Source organism: Hemitrygon akajei, chromosome 29 (assembly GCF_048418815.1).
Source record: "Hemitrygon akajei chromosome 29, sHemAka1.3, whole genome shotgun sequence".
In the NCBI taxonomy this organism is placed as follows: Eukaryota; Metazoa; Chordata; class Chondrichthyes; order Myliobatiformes; family Dasyatidae; genus Hemitrygon; species Hemitrygon akajei.
The window spans coordinates 20110849-20126105 of NC_133152.1; the positions used below are offsets into that span (position 1 = coordinate 20110849).

At 44.0% G+C, this 15257-nt stretch overlaps 1 protein-coding gene across 2 annotated transcripts in view; it reads left to right on the top strand.

The window, feature by feature from the left end:
- The first annotated feature begins 1178 nt into the window (after nt 1-1178).
- LOC140718273 (kazrin-like) overlaps nt 1179-15257 on the top strand; it is a 713538-nt gene continuing 699459 nt past the window's right edge. For both annotated transcript variants that reach the window (XM_073031791.1, XM_073031792.1), the window contains exon 1: nt 1179-1889. In XM_073031791.1, coding sequence (XP_072887892.1) covers nt 1772-1889 — 118 coding nt within the window. In that variant the 5' untranslated portion in view covers nt 1179-1771. The remainder of the gene's footprint in view (nt 1890-15257) is intronic.

Consider the following 15257-nt stretch of genomic DNA (forward strand, 5'->3'; position numbering starts at 1 on the left):
CACACCACCAGGTTCAAGAACAGTTAACTACCCCTCAACCATCAGGCTCTTGAACAAAAGGGGATAACTATACTCACTCAAGGACTCTTTTATTTTGTTATTTCATGCTCGTTACTTACTTCTGTTTATTTATATCTACATTTGCACAGTTTGTTGTCCATTGACTCTGTTTACAGTTACTGTTCTATAGATTTGTTAAGAATATCTGCAGAAAAAGAATCACAGGGTTGTATGTGGTGACGTGTATTTACACTGAGAATATATTTTACTTTGCACTTTGAACTGCCTAGGCGTTTCAATATTCGCAGTTTACAATTAGATTCCACCCCCCCCCCCCCTCATTCTTCTAAACTTCAGCGAGTACAAGCCCAGAGCTATCAAACGCTCCTCATGCATTAACCTTTTCATTCCTGGGACCATTCCCGGGAGGAAAAAAAACACAAACACACACACACACACTCACACTCAATGCTGGAGGAACTCAGCAGGCCATCTGTGGAAAAGAGTAGACAGTCGACGTTCCGGGCTGAGACCCTTCATCAGGATTGGAAAGGGCGGGAGAAGGAGTCAGACTAAGATGGGGGTGGGAAGAGGGGAGGAAGCAGTTTTTTTTGGATTTCCAGCATCTGCAGACTTTCTCGTGTTGGTGGTGATACTTGTTAACATTTGACCTTGTCAACACCCACGCCAAGAACGCTCCCTTTGATGATAAGACCAATACCTTCAGCATCTGGGGACGTGGTGTGACATTTTCAACGTAGCTCCGAATGTCACTCCAGCTGCGTGCACGTCTAGTGAAGGCAAGATTTCTGGACCACGTATAATTATCCCCTTTCAAAAGCTGTTACACCAGCGAGAAAATGTGTTTGGCCTTTCACATTCAAAAGTAGATGAAGGATTGTGTGGACAAACTGCACAGCCGCTGTACAGAGCGAGACCCTATAAATAAGTAACCAGCTAATCTACTTGGGGGGTTATTATTGCTCTCCTGGGCCAGTAAGTGAGAACAAAGGTAGTCACGCTTACACTTGTGACTTGAATGAGTGCGGAATATCTAAAATGCCGCAGCCGGCTTTGGGAAGCAGCGTGTGAGGGAGCTCCGAGGTTTAACGATAGTATTTTCCAACACTTTAACATTTGGGTGGGCGGGAAATACACAGCTGGAGCAAGCATCGATTCCAAAGGCTGCAAATTAAATTGCTAATTATCATTGCGGATCAATTTGCGTGAAGTGATTTCAATGCAGCGGGCCAAGGAAGGGTTAAATTAGATCTCTCGCCGTCATAAATGTAGTAGTGAAATATTAAGGGAGAAATTGTACTCGGGGGTTTGAGCGCCAGTTCCGCAAAGCTCCTCGTTATTGGTTAATGAATGATTTGTCGGAGCGGGGCTGTTGCGGAGGTCGGAGCTCTTGGGAAGCGGGGTCTGATGCTCGGCTGGAAATCACCGCCTGCTGCTTCTGCCCGCCGTGGGGGCCAGCCCTCCACTGGATCCAGTCCCGCTGACCGCTGACCGGCGAGGCGGAGTTGCCAGACGCCGGAGAACTGAGAATAAAAGACTCGCCGGGCTAGCTGCTGAAGGCTGCGAGGGTGATTAACCCGCGATTCGTCAGTTTGCTGTTCGGGGGGCAAGTGAGTGTGTCGCATCGTAGAACAGCCTGCGTAACACTGGGAGATCCCTGACTGGACATACCGGCGCCTGTGAGGCCAAAGACTACCATCTAGTCCTCGGCCAGGAAACTTTTGGGAGCCCCTGCCTTGAGTGACCAGACATGAGCCAGTGTAGGAGAGAACAAGAAGCCATGGACGTACCTGCGACCGTCAGCACAGGGCAAAGCTCCACCACCTTCACGAGGGTCTTTGGACACCAGTGTGAGATCATGCAGGCAGGTCAGTAAGTTTAACTGGGTGGCAGAGCTGGTGTTGTGTGCATGAGAGAGGGAGAGAGACCGAGACGGGGGTGATGCTTAACAGGGAAAGTATGATGGTGGTGACAAACTCACCCCCCCCCCCCCCTTCCCTTTCTCTTGGTGTCTCAGTAATCAATACCTCTAGCCCTTCCATGAAGGTCTATGTTCTTAACCAACAGAATCATAGCAAACTCGCAGTGCAGAGAAGATCAACTTCACTCTATGATGTTTGTCAATCTAACCATCCCCTCCAGCACCAGACTGTTAACTGTGCCTGTCACCACTCCAGTAAATCCAAGTGGTGGTTGCCATGGTGAGAGTCTGTGCTCCTCAGGGGTACTGAGTTCCCAATCCTCAGGATGAAACTAATTCCCGATTCTACACTGTTTTGGTCATCCTAATATAGGAAAGATGTCATTAAACTTGAAAGAGTGCAGATAGGATTTAGCAAAATTCTGCCTGGACTTGGAGGGGCCTGAATTGTAAGGAGAGGTTACATCAACCAGGACTTTATCCTCTGGAATGTAGGAGACTGTGAGGTGGCCAGATAGAGAGAAACAAGATCGTGAGGGTCATGGACAGGGTGAAAGCATATCATCATCATTATGTGCCGTGTCATGTGACATAGACGATCATGGTCTATCCTTGACCATGATTGTTCTTGTCCAATTTTTCTACAAAAGTGGTTTGCCATTGCCTGCTTCTGGGCAATGTCTTTACAAGATGCTCTTCAGAGATTGTCTGCCTGGTGTCGGTGGTTGCATAACCAGGACTTGCGATACGCACCAGCTGCCCATATGACCATCCACCACCTGCTCCTGTGGCTTCACATGACCCCGATCAGGGGACTAACCAGGTGCTACACCTTGCCCGAGGGTGATCCGCAGGATAGCTGAGGCAAGCAGTGCCCTGAGCCTCCTTTGGTAGAGACGTATCTCCACCCTGCCACCAAGAAAGCACATAACCGTTCCATTTGAAAAGGCAAGCACATGGCCTTTTCAATAAGAAGGGGTGCTTAAAAAAAACAAGAGGGTTTAAGATCAGAAGTGAGAGAGTTTAAGAACATATATACTGTAGCACAGGAACAGGCCCTTCGACCCACAATGTTGTGCTAATACCCACATGTTGTGTTAATGTTTAAAAAGGACATCAGGGGCAGCTTCTTCACATAGAGGATGGTGCATATTTAGAACGAGCTGCCAGAAATAGTGGTTGAGCTGTGCACATTAGCAACATTTTTAAGTCATCTGGAAACGTACATAGATGGAAGACGTATTGGGGCTATGGGACAAACGTGGGCAGTTGGGATTAGCTCACTGGACAACATGGTGAACTGGGCCGAATCGCCCATTCCCATGCTGCGAGACTCTAATTCTGGCCCTGATGAAGTGCACACCTACTGGTTTCTGTCCCTTGTGATGATGGAGATGTTTATTTCTTATTCAGACTGCAATGTGCCTCACATCAGCCTGAGGACAGAGCTCCCACCTGGGAATTAGGGAAAGGTCAGTGATCTTGTTGTTTGAGTATTTGGCTCTTGCCTCCTTGTTCAGAGGATGAGCTCTCCATATTTATCTTGCCTGGTGAGAGGTGTGAAACTTTAACAAAGCCTGTCTAGGCTCTGGTACAGATTCTATTAACTCATTTTATAATATAGAGGAGTCCTCAATTAGCTTCCTCTTCTCAGAGAGATCACTTGATCTCGCCCATTCTGATTTGGATGTGAATCTCGAGCTTAGACACTATCTTATACCAGAATAGGTTACTGCAATGCACTTTTTACTTGTCTTCCAAAGCAATCTATTGGCAAACTTCAGAGTGCTGCTGCTAGACATTTAGCTAAAACCAGGATGAGGGAACATATCACTCCCATCTTAACTACTATAAATTGGCTTCCTGGACCTTTTAGAATTGATTTTGAAGTTCTCTAACTTGTTTTTAAAGCTCCTAATAGTCTGGACAGGAGTACATCACAGATTCCCTTTCATTTTATAATCCTGCTCGAGCTCTCGTGTCTTCCGCCAGTCTATTAAATTTAAATAATCTGTCTCAAAAGAGAATTAGTAGGTCAACTTTTTTGAACTACACTCCTGAACTGTGGGATTCAAGGTGTAAAATTATTAGGGTTGCTGACTCAGTTGACACTAGTAAATGCAAGTTCAAAACCTATTTAACCCCACATTAAACATCTTTTTGTCTTTTATGTTTATTTTTAAAAATATATATTTATGTTTGCACTTTATCCTGTTGTAAAGCAATTTTGAACTACATTGTATGAAAAGTGCTCTAGAGATAAAGTTATTATTATTTCTGTTTCTCAGTTGGTACAGAGAGAGAGAGAGAGATTAGAATAGGGGGAACAGGTACAGGATTGATGATCAACAGGATGCTCTCCCTGATTTGTTGTATTTCTGCCAAAATAAAAGGCCTCAGTATCTTGTCTTCTATGAGGGTAAGCCCTCAATAATTCAAAACATAACCTTGGTTTGGACTTCATCTTAATCATGTTCCATTGTGCTAATGAACCTGGGGGTATGCTCGTCACACAACCTTTAAGAATCACATCTCTGCCAAAGAAGATAAGCCAGCTAAATATTGTAAACATGGAGACTCCATGTACTGTTTGGTGAATGAAAATTGAAAGAATAACTGCAGAAGGGATAAACAGATTTTTTAAAAAATAACACAACATGAGGCAGGTGCATCATTTATAAATACAACCACGCAACCTCACTTGCGCTGATTGGGTCTACCCCAGTGTTTGATTACAACACTGTTGGTTACCAACTCAAGGGAATTTCGCCATCAATGTACATATTATATTTAAACGGATACTCATAAATGTACAAATTGCAGAATATTTGGTGGCATGTCCATTTGTACCAGGTAACAGATGATTAAACTCCCCATTCCCCAACTTCTCCTATAAACAGATGGGTAGTTAGTTACTGCTCATGAAACAACCAGCTGTACCTTGCAACAAACCCGCCCTATTTGATGATTTCACACGATGCTTCCTTCTGTCTCTGAATAATCCTTCTTTTGCATCCAAATGTGAGCAGTTTTTGATGCGGCAAGTATTCCCTGACCAGCCCCTGCAATCTGTTCTACAGATTACGTTGCCTGCTTGGGCTGTTCTTGGGGGTCAGTAAAGAGAAAATCCCAGAGCTGTTCTTGGAATGTTACAGATTGGTGTCCTGTACACAGGAAACGTTGTCTTTGAGTTTCATCTTCGACTTTTAAGGGAGTTATATCCTTAAATGCATTTGATAGCTCTGGGCCTGTATTCACTGGAGATTAGAAAAAAAGAGAAGGGGAAGGCCCAGACAGAGTGGATGTGGGAGTCTGGGACTACAGGGCACAGCCTCAGAATACTTTTGAACAGAGATAGGCAGGGATTTCGTTAGCCAGAGGGCAATTAATCTGTGGAATTCATTGCCACAGATGGCTCCAGAAGCCAAGACAGTGGGTATATATAAAGCAGAGGTTGATAGGTTATTGATTAGTAAGGGTGTCAAAGGGAAAAAGGCAGTAGAATGGAGTTGAGAGGGATAATAATTCAACTGGGATGGAATAGCAGAGCAGATGCAATGGGCTGATTGGCCTAATTCTGCTCCTATGCCTTACGACCTTATGGGAGGAGACCCTGTAGCAGGGTAGAATCAACCCAGTGTGGATACAGCCCAAGAAGGAAGTGCCAGTGCAGGTGAAAGCTCCAGTGGATGTTAAAGTATGTGGGTCGGAGTTCTGTGCAGGATCTGAGGGAGAAACACTGGCATAGCCCAGGAACCCCCTTTCCAGTTTTGTTTATAGAGTGGGCAGAAAAAAAAATTGGCAATACTTGATGTTAATTGTCTATGGTTAGTTTAAAAAAGAACATGGAAATGCTTTGTGGGCTCCGTTTTGCACCTATCCCCGCACCACACCAGTCCTGGTGGGTGGGCACTTTGGACAGTGTTGGGTTTGCAGCCAGTGTGAGATGCACTGTCCTGTGGACTTCATGTGAAGGTATAATAAAATTGTGCTTGGAAGATCATAAAACAGCAGAAGGGCCCTAGTGTCTGTCCTGACAATGATGCAACTTAAACAGCACGTCTGCCTGCTTGTTGACTATATCTCAATTCCCTGCCTTTCGTGCCTCTGTTTACATGTTTCATAATGAGGGTTGATGTTTTACCCAGAGCAATAAATACAGCATTGTGAACTGTTTGCTGTTTCACTTTGAACAATATCTGTGATGCTGTAGGCAATACTTAATTGAGCTTTCCCCTAACTTTCCCTTCCAAACATGGTGTTTACCTACTCTCAATAAAGAACTAGCTGCTACAGTGTACAAGAACATGGTTTAATTAGTAACCACGTTCTGCCTCTACCTGCCAATTCTCCCTCATTGTCAAGATGGACTTTTGTTTTAAGAACATAAGAAATCAGGAGTAGGCCATCTGGCCCGTCGAACCTGCTCCACCATTCAATAAGATCATGGCTGATATGGCCATGGACTCATCTCCACCTACCTGTCTTTTCCCCTTCAACCCTTAACTATGCAAAAATATATGCAACCTTGTCTTAAGTGTATTTACCGGGGTAGCCTCCACTGCTTCATTGGGCAGAGAATTCCACAGGTTCACCACTCTCTGGAAAAAGTAGTTCCTCCTCCTCTCCGTCCTAAATCTACTCCCCCAAATCTTGAGGCTATGTCCCCTTAGTTCTAGTCTCACCTACCAGTGGAAACAACTTTTCTGTCTCTATCTTACCTATCCCTTTTATAATGTTATATGTTTCTATAAGATCTTCTCTCATTCTTCTGAATTCCAGCGAGTACAGTCCCAGGTGACTCAATCGCTCCTCATAGTTTAACCCCCTCATCTCTGGAATAAACCTGGTGAACTTCCTCTGCACCGCCTCCAAATCCAGTATATCCTTATTCAAGTAAAGAAACCAGAACTGCACTCAGTACGCTAGGTGTGGCCTCACCAGTACCTTGTGCAGTTGCAGCATTAGCTCCCTGCTCTTAAATTCAATCCCTCTAGCAAAGAAGGCCAAAATTCCATCTGCCTTCTTGATAGCCTGCTGTATCTGCAAACTTTTGTGATTCATGCACAAGCACTCCCAGGTCCCTCAGTACAGTGGCACACTGCACTTTTTTCTACCATTTAAATAATAATCTGCTCTTTCATTTTTCCTTCCAAAGTGGATGACCTCGCATTTACCAACATGGTACTCCATCTGCCAGACCCTTACCCACTCACTTAACCTATCTATATCTCTCTGCAAACTCTCTGTACCTTCTGCACAATTTGCTTTTCCACTCAATTGAGTGTCATCAGCAAACTTAGATACACTACACTCAGTCCCCTCTTCCAGATCATTAATGGATGTCGTGAACAGTTGCAGGCCCAGCACGGACCCCTACGTCAAATCGCTCACCACTAATTGCCAACCAGAGTAACTCCCATGTATCCCAACTCTCTGCTTTCTATTAGTTAACCAATCCTCTATCCATGCTAATACATCACCCCAACTCTATGCATCCTTATCTTATGGATAAATCTTTTATGCGGCACCTTATCAAACGCCTTCTGGAACTCCAAGTTAATAATAGCCATCTGTTTCCCTCTATCCACTGCGCTCGTTATATCCTCAAAGAACTCCAGTAAGTTTGTCAAGCAGGACCTGCCTTTGCTGAATCCACGCTGCATCTGCCTGATGGATCCATTTTTTTCCAGATGCCTCACTATTTCTTCTGTAATGATAGCTTCAAGCATTTTCCCAACTACAGATGTTAAACTAAATGGCCTATAGTTTCCTGCCTTTTGCCTACATCCTTTTTTGAACAATGGTACAACATTCGTTGTCTTCCAATCCGCTGGGGCCTGCCCAGAGTCCAGAGAATTTTGGTGAATTATCACCAAAGCCTCTACTATAACTTCTGCCATTTCTTTCTGTACCCTGGGATGCATTCCATCAGGACCAGGGGACTTGCATATCTTCAGGCCCACAAGTTTGCTCAGCACCACCTTTTTAGTGATAGCTATGTATCGAAGTCCTCACCTCCCATCTCATCCATAACATCTCTCTTTGGCACATTAGATGTGTCCTCCACCATGAAGACCGACACAAAATAGTCACCAAAGCCTTGGCCATTTCCTCCTTTTCCAATATCAATTCCCCCTTCTCATACTCCAAGGGACGTACATTCACTTTAGTCACTCTTTTCTACTTCAGATAATTATACAAATTTTTACTATCCATCTTTACATTTTGTGCTAGTTTATTTTCATAATCGAGCTTCCCTTTCTTTATTGCTCACTTAGTGGTACTTTGTTGCTTTTTAAACATTTCCCAATCTTCCAGTTTCCCACTATTTTTGGCAACTTTGTATGCACCAGATTTTAATTTGATGCCTTCTTTTATTTCCTTAGTTATCCAAGGCTGGCTCTCCCCACCCTTACTGTCCTTGCTTTTAACTGGAATATACTTTTGTTGAGCACCGTGAAAATTCTCTTTGCAAGTCTTCCACTGTTCCTCAACCGTCCCTCCATATAGCCTGTGTTCCCAGTCTACAGTAGTCAAATCTCCCTCATCCCATTGTAGTCTCCATCGTTTAGGCAGTGGTTTTAGGTTGAACTATTGCACCCTTCATTTGAAAATCAATCCGACTGTGATCACTCTTTCCAAGAGGATCCCTAACTACAAGATCACTTACCTTCCCTGTCTCATTGCACAGGACCAGATCTAAGATGGCACGTTCCCTTGTAAGTTCAGTAACATACTGTTCAAGAAAGCCATCGTGGATGCATTCTATGAAGTCCACCTCAAAACTGCCTCGACCAACTTGATTCACCTAATTTATGTGCAAGTTAAAGTCCCCCATGATAACTGCTGCTCCATTCTTACATGCCTCAGATATTTCTCTGTTTATTGCCCGTGCCATTGCAATGTTATTATTCAGTGGCCAAGAGACAACTCCCACCAGTGATGTTTTTTTCCTAATCTTTACACAGATGGATTCAATATTCTGCTCCTTAGATCTTATATCATCTCTCGCTATTGCCCTGATCTCGTCTTTAATTAAGAGTGCTACACCACCTTCCTTACCTTCCTGCTTATCCTTCTGTATTATCTGATATCCTTGGATATTTAATTCCCAATCCTGTCCACCCTGCAACCACGTCTCTGTAATGGCCACCAAATCATACCTCTTTGTACTGATTTGAGCCACAAGTTCACTAACTTTGTTTCGAATAATACGAGCGTTCAAATAAAGTGCCCTTACACACATTATTCTTTTAAAGCCTTGAAATCTTTTGCTCTTGACTTCTCTTCACTCCACTCCTACTTTTCTCTTTCTTTATCTTTTGTTTTCCTTTATCTTTATCCACACTTTTTTTCTTTATCCATACTTCTCCAATCTGGTAAACCCACCCCCCTACTATTTAGTTTAAAGTCCTATCATCCCTAATTATATGATTCACTGGGATCCAGGTCCCATTGGTATGGAGCTCGTCCCTCCTTCCCCAATTATGTTCTTTCTTGTAAAATTCACGATCAGGTTTAATATCACCGGCATTTGTTGTGAAATTTGCTGTTTTTACAGCTGCGGTACCATGAAATGCATACTAAGAAAGGAAATTATAGTAAGTATGCATTAAATTAACCAAGTAGTGTGAAACAAAGTAGAAATAAAAAAGTAGTGAGGTAGTGTTCATGGGTTCAATGTCCATTTAGGAATTGGACGGCAGAGGGAAAGAAGCTGTTCCTGAATTGCTGAGTGTGTGCCTTCAGGCTTCTGTACCTCCTTCCTGATGGTAACAATGAGAAGAGGGCATGACCTGGGTGATGGGGGTTCTTAATGATGGACGCTGCCTTCTGGTGAGTTTCTTTGGTGACATATCAAATCTTCCCAAAATTTAAATATAGCCACTGTTATGCCTTCTTTGCAGCTGCATTGATATGCAGGGATAGATCCTTGGAGATCTGGAGCTTTTCGATCAGAACTAGGAATGATCGTGTTCAGTGCTGAGTTGTCTTCAATAAACAGCATCCTGACGTACTGTAGGTATTAGTATTGTCCAGGTGATCCAGGCCACATGAAGGGCCAATGAGATTGCATCTGCTGTAGACCTTTTGTGGCGATAGGCAAATTGTAGTGGGTCCAGGTCCCTGCTAAGACAGACGTTGATTCTAGTCATAACCAGCCTCTCAAACCACTTCATCATGTGAGTGCTACTGGACAATGGTCGTTAAGGCAGCTCACCCTGCTGTTCTTGGGCACTGATATAACTATTGCCCCTTTAAAGCAGATGGGATCTTTCAACTATAGCAATGAGAGATTTGAAATGTCTTTGAATGCCCCTGCCAGTTGGTTGGCGCATGTTTTCAGAGCCCTGCCAGGTACACCATTGGGGCCTGTTGCCTTGTGAGGATTCGCTCTCTTGAAAGACTGCCTGATGTCAGCCTCCGAGACGGTGATCGTAAGGTCACCAGGTGTTGCAGGGATCCATATAGCTGAAGCTTTATTCTCCCTTTCAAAGCAAGCATAAAAAGACATTGAGCTCATCTGGTAGTGAAGAATCACTGCCATTTATGATATGTTTCGCTTAGTAGGAAGTAATGGCCTGTAAACCCTGCTGAAGTTGATGTGCATCCGATTCCACCTCCAACCTCATTCAGAATTTGTTTTTTTGCCCTTGGGGGTAGGCTTCTGCAAGTCGTACCTGGTTTTTCTTGTACAGTTCTGGGCTGCCAGACTTGAATACCACAGTTCTAGCCCTCAGCAGACTATGATCCACACATATTTCAATGAAGTCAGTGACAGCTGCAGCCTACTCATCAGATTCGAAGATGAATCCCTGAATACAGTCCAGTCCGCTGATTCAAAGCAGCCCTGTAAGCGCTCCTTCATCTCCCTTGTCCATACCTTCTTGGTCTTCACTACTGGTGCTGCAGTCTTCAGTCTCTGCCTATACTCAGGGAGTAGAAGTTTAAATTTTGTTTAATTTGTGTTTTTCTTGTCGATGCTACTCGTATTCTGCTAAGATTTTCATTGCACTTGTGTGTGCATGTACTTGTGGAAATGAGAGTAAACTCAACTTTAATCTTGCATGAATGCATTGGGAAAATTTGGGATATTTTTCCCCAATGCTCTTAACCTGAACTTCTCAATACTGCAACAAAAGTTAAGGGGAATAAGGAGAGTGGGTTTGAAATAAACCAGCATTTCCTGGTTTGCCACACCAGGGCTTTCTGTAAAGTTCATTTTTAACTAATCCAAGGTCCAAAGTGCAGGACATAACAAGAGCAGAGACGGCACCTTGGCGCAGCTCATCGAGCAGCACTGTGGCACAGCTCCAGCAATCTGGGATCAGTCTTAACCTCTGCTGGTGTGTGCATTCTCCCTGTGACCGTGTGAATTTCCTCAGGTGCTCTAGATTCCTCTGATGTCCAAGGACGTACTGGTTGCTAGGCGAGATGGACTTTGTAAATTGCCCCTAGTGTGTAGGTGTAGGAGAATTTTTAAAAAAAATGGATTTAGTGTAGGATTGGTATAAAGGGTTGTTTGATAGTCAGCTTGGACCATGCATTTCCCCCTCCCCCCCACTACTTTCAAATCTCTTAGTATCTCTCCTTTCAGTTAGTCCTGACGAAGGGTCTCGGCCCAAAACGTCGACAGTGCTTCTCCTAAAAGATGCTGCCTAGCCTGCTGTGTTCCATCAGCATTTTGTGTGTGTTGTTTGAATTTCCAGTATCTGCAGATTTCCTCGTGATGGCAGAGGTATTGCTGCTTTCCACAGAGACGGTTGTGGGAAGTTAGACTGTCCACCTGTTGCAACGAATGAGGCAAACCCAAGCGCAGGACACCGGCACGGAAATTTAGTTAGGATGCAGATGTGGGCGTGAGTGTTGAACGGCAAACAGGAGAGAGAGCAGGAAGACAAGAGATAGGTGGGATTTTATCTTGACACGGAGAGACTGGGTTTCACAGGTAAATCTCAGTACTGAAGTAAAACTTAGGACATACAATCCTAAGTGGCCGGGAAGCATTAATTACCACACTGGCAAAACCAACAATCTGGCAACTAGTGGGTGCAAAGCTGGGGTTCTTATACTGCAGGTCTTGATGAGAACCAGGTGTGCTGTCGTCAAGGGGGATTAGGAGAAAATGGGGAATTAACGGTCAGGACCGTGACAGCACCTCTTGTACCACTGCTTGTGCTACCCCAGTAATTTCTGTCCAAATTAAAACCAGAAAGCGAGTCCAATTCATATTTTTTTTATCCTCTTGAGACCAGAATTTCCCAATTTTGATATGCCCCTCTTTGTCACATGAGAGAATCCAGTCCATGTCTCATCTTGTTGCCCTGTGTGCACCAATCAACGCCGTGCTGGTGAGAGCAGTGTCTGGAGAAAGCACCAGTGGTGCACGTGATTGTGTAGAATTGTAGGGGGTTTGACAGCATCTCATTTTGTGTCTACACCTTCAGCTCACCCATATATTCTTCCACTTTTTGTCTGGATTTTTAGCATCTGCAGAATCTCTTGTGCTTGTCCCCCTCCATAGATGCTGCCTAACCCACTGAGTTCCTCCAACCTTTTCGCTGGATTTTTAGCATCTGCTGAAACTCTTTATTTATGACATAGAGTTGGAAGTAGCATCTTTCAGGTGCAGCATTAAGGCAAGTTGCCATTTCAGATGTTGGGGAGTTTTCTTTAGTGACCACCTGCCCCAATCAACATCGCAGGAACAAACATCCATCTGCTTTTCCCATTGTTGTGATGCTGGCTGAGGGAGCTTGCTGTGCGCACACTAAATGCTGTGTTTCCGTAATAGTGACTACTCTTTAAATTTTTAGCATTTTAAAGTATTAAAAATAAAGAAAAACATCAATTCTAAACATTTTGTGGCATGAGAAGCTTTTTGAGATCTCTGAAAAGTAACTTAAAAATACGCAGTCCACATGATTCTTTATTCTTGTAACTCTTCCACTTGCCATCCACCGGTCCATGAGCCATTTCTCATCAGAGGATCAGAGGTGGAGAGGGTCAGTAACTTTAAACTCCTTGGTGTTATCATTTCAGAGGATCTGTCCTGGGACCAGCATGTAAGTGCCATTACAAAGAAGGCACGGTACACCTCTGTTAGAAGTTTGTGCAGATTCGACATGTCATCCAAAACTTTGACAAACTTTTATTGGTGCACAGTGGAGAGCATCCTGACTGGTTGCACCATGGACTGGTATGGAAACCCAAATGCCAGTGAACAGAAAAGCCCGCAGAAAGTGGTGGATACAGCCCAGTCCATCACAGGAAAAGCCTTCCCCACCATTGAGTGCATCTACAAGGAGCGCTACTGCAAGAGCACAGCATCCATTATTGGGGCACCCCACCAACCAGGCTATGCTCCCTTCTTTCTGTTGCCTTTGGGAATGAGGTGGAGGAGCTTTAGATCCCACACCACTAGGTTCAGGAATAGTTATTACCCTTCAACTATCAGGGTCCTGAACCAGTGTGGAAAACTTCACTCATCTTAACACTGAACTGATTCCACAACCTATGGCTTACTTTCAAGGACTCTGCAATTCATATTCTCAATATTATTTATTACTTAGATATATTATTATCATGTTTTCTTTGTTTTTGCACAGCTTGGCTTCTTTTGCACATTGGTTGTTTGTCCGTCTTTGTGTGTAGTTTTTCATTAGTTCTATTCTTTGTATCTACTGTGAAGGCCCACAAGAAAATGAATCTCAGAGTAGTAACACAACAAAATGCTAGAGGAACTCAGCAGGTCAGGCATCACCTATGGAAATGACTAAACAGTCAACATTTTGAGGTGAGCCCCTTCACTAGGGCTGGGAAGAAAGGGGGAAGAGCCAGAACAAAACGGTGGTGGGTGGAGAAGGAGGACAAGGTAGAAGGTAATGGGAGGGAAAGGTAAAGGTCTGGAAAAGAAGGAATCTAATAGGAGAGGAGAGTGGACCATGGGAGAAAGGGAAGAAGTAGCAGTAGGCAACAGTTGAGGAGAAGAGGTAAGAGGGCAGAGTGGGGAATAAAAGAAGAGGGAAGGAGAAGGGGAATAGATGATCCCAACAGATTTGCAGGTGAAGTGTTGCCTCATCTGGAAGGACAATTTAGGGCCTTGAATGGAGGTGAGGGAGCAGGTCAATGGGCTAGTGTAGCTTTCCTTTCGCTTGTAGGGATATGTGCTTGGAGGGAGATTGGTGGGGAGCGATGATTGGGTAAGGGAATCATGGAAGGAGTGATCCCTGAGGAGAGTGGGGGAAGGGAAATATCCGTTTGTAGGTAGGATCCCATTGAAGATGGAATGACGTGTTGGATGTGGAGACTCACGGGGTGATAGGTGAGGACAAAAGGAGCTCTAATCCTGATAAGGTGGCAGGAAGATGGGATGAGCACAGAGTGGCATATGTGTACTGTAATAATTTACTTTGAACTCTGAATGCTTAGTAAGTTCCAGCTCCTGGAGTCCTTGTGTTTTTCATTGGTTTTCATTCCTTAGTGCTTTATTTATTGGCTATTTATTGCACTCAATTTAAACTGATATTTCAAGTAACCCATACTCTCTTTTCTAATCTGTGACCTTAGGCAGAAAGTGGTGGCAAGTTTGGGGGTGTTGGAATTGGGGGAAGTGTCAGAAGGCTTTTCATCTCCCTCATTCACCAGCGCTCACAAATAGTTGGCGTAGCAGAAGATGGTCCAAGGCAGTTGTGTGTCCAATGGGTTCAGAACCAACTTCACCATAGCAATGCATATCAAGGATAACAGATCATGATAGTCAATGCTAATTAATCCTATTTATCTACCACTAACTAATCTGATAGAATTGCTTGTTTAGGATGGTGGTGAATAACGGTAACTCGGATTGAGGTGTTTAATGCTGCGATGTTCATCAAGCTTGGCAATTGTCTTGCAGACGTTTCGTCACCAGATGAGATGACATTTCTTAGTCTGCAGTTACTGGTGTTTCTCTCTGGGAGTGCTTGCATTTGTATAGGCCCCTGTTCACTTGCCTCTGTCCTGATTGGCTACCCCTTCAGTTGAACCCTAAGAGCTAAAAGACTTCAAAGGTCAACTGAAAGGGTAGCCAATCAGGACTGAGGCAAGCAAACGGGGGCCCAGAGAGACACACCAACGACTGTGCACAGAGCACGTCAGCTTGACTGGTGATGAAACGTCTGCAAACTTCACTAATTGCCAAGCTTGGCAAACACCACAACATCAGAATTGTTTGTCTTGCTGAGCAGTGAGATTGAATTTGTGTACGTTAATTGTTATGCTCTGTCTTTACATTTGATATAGCTTTCTATTAGTTAGGTTTTGCTACTAA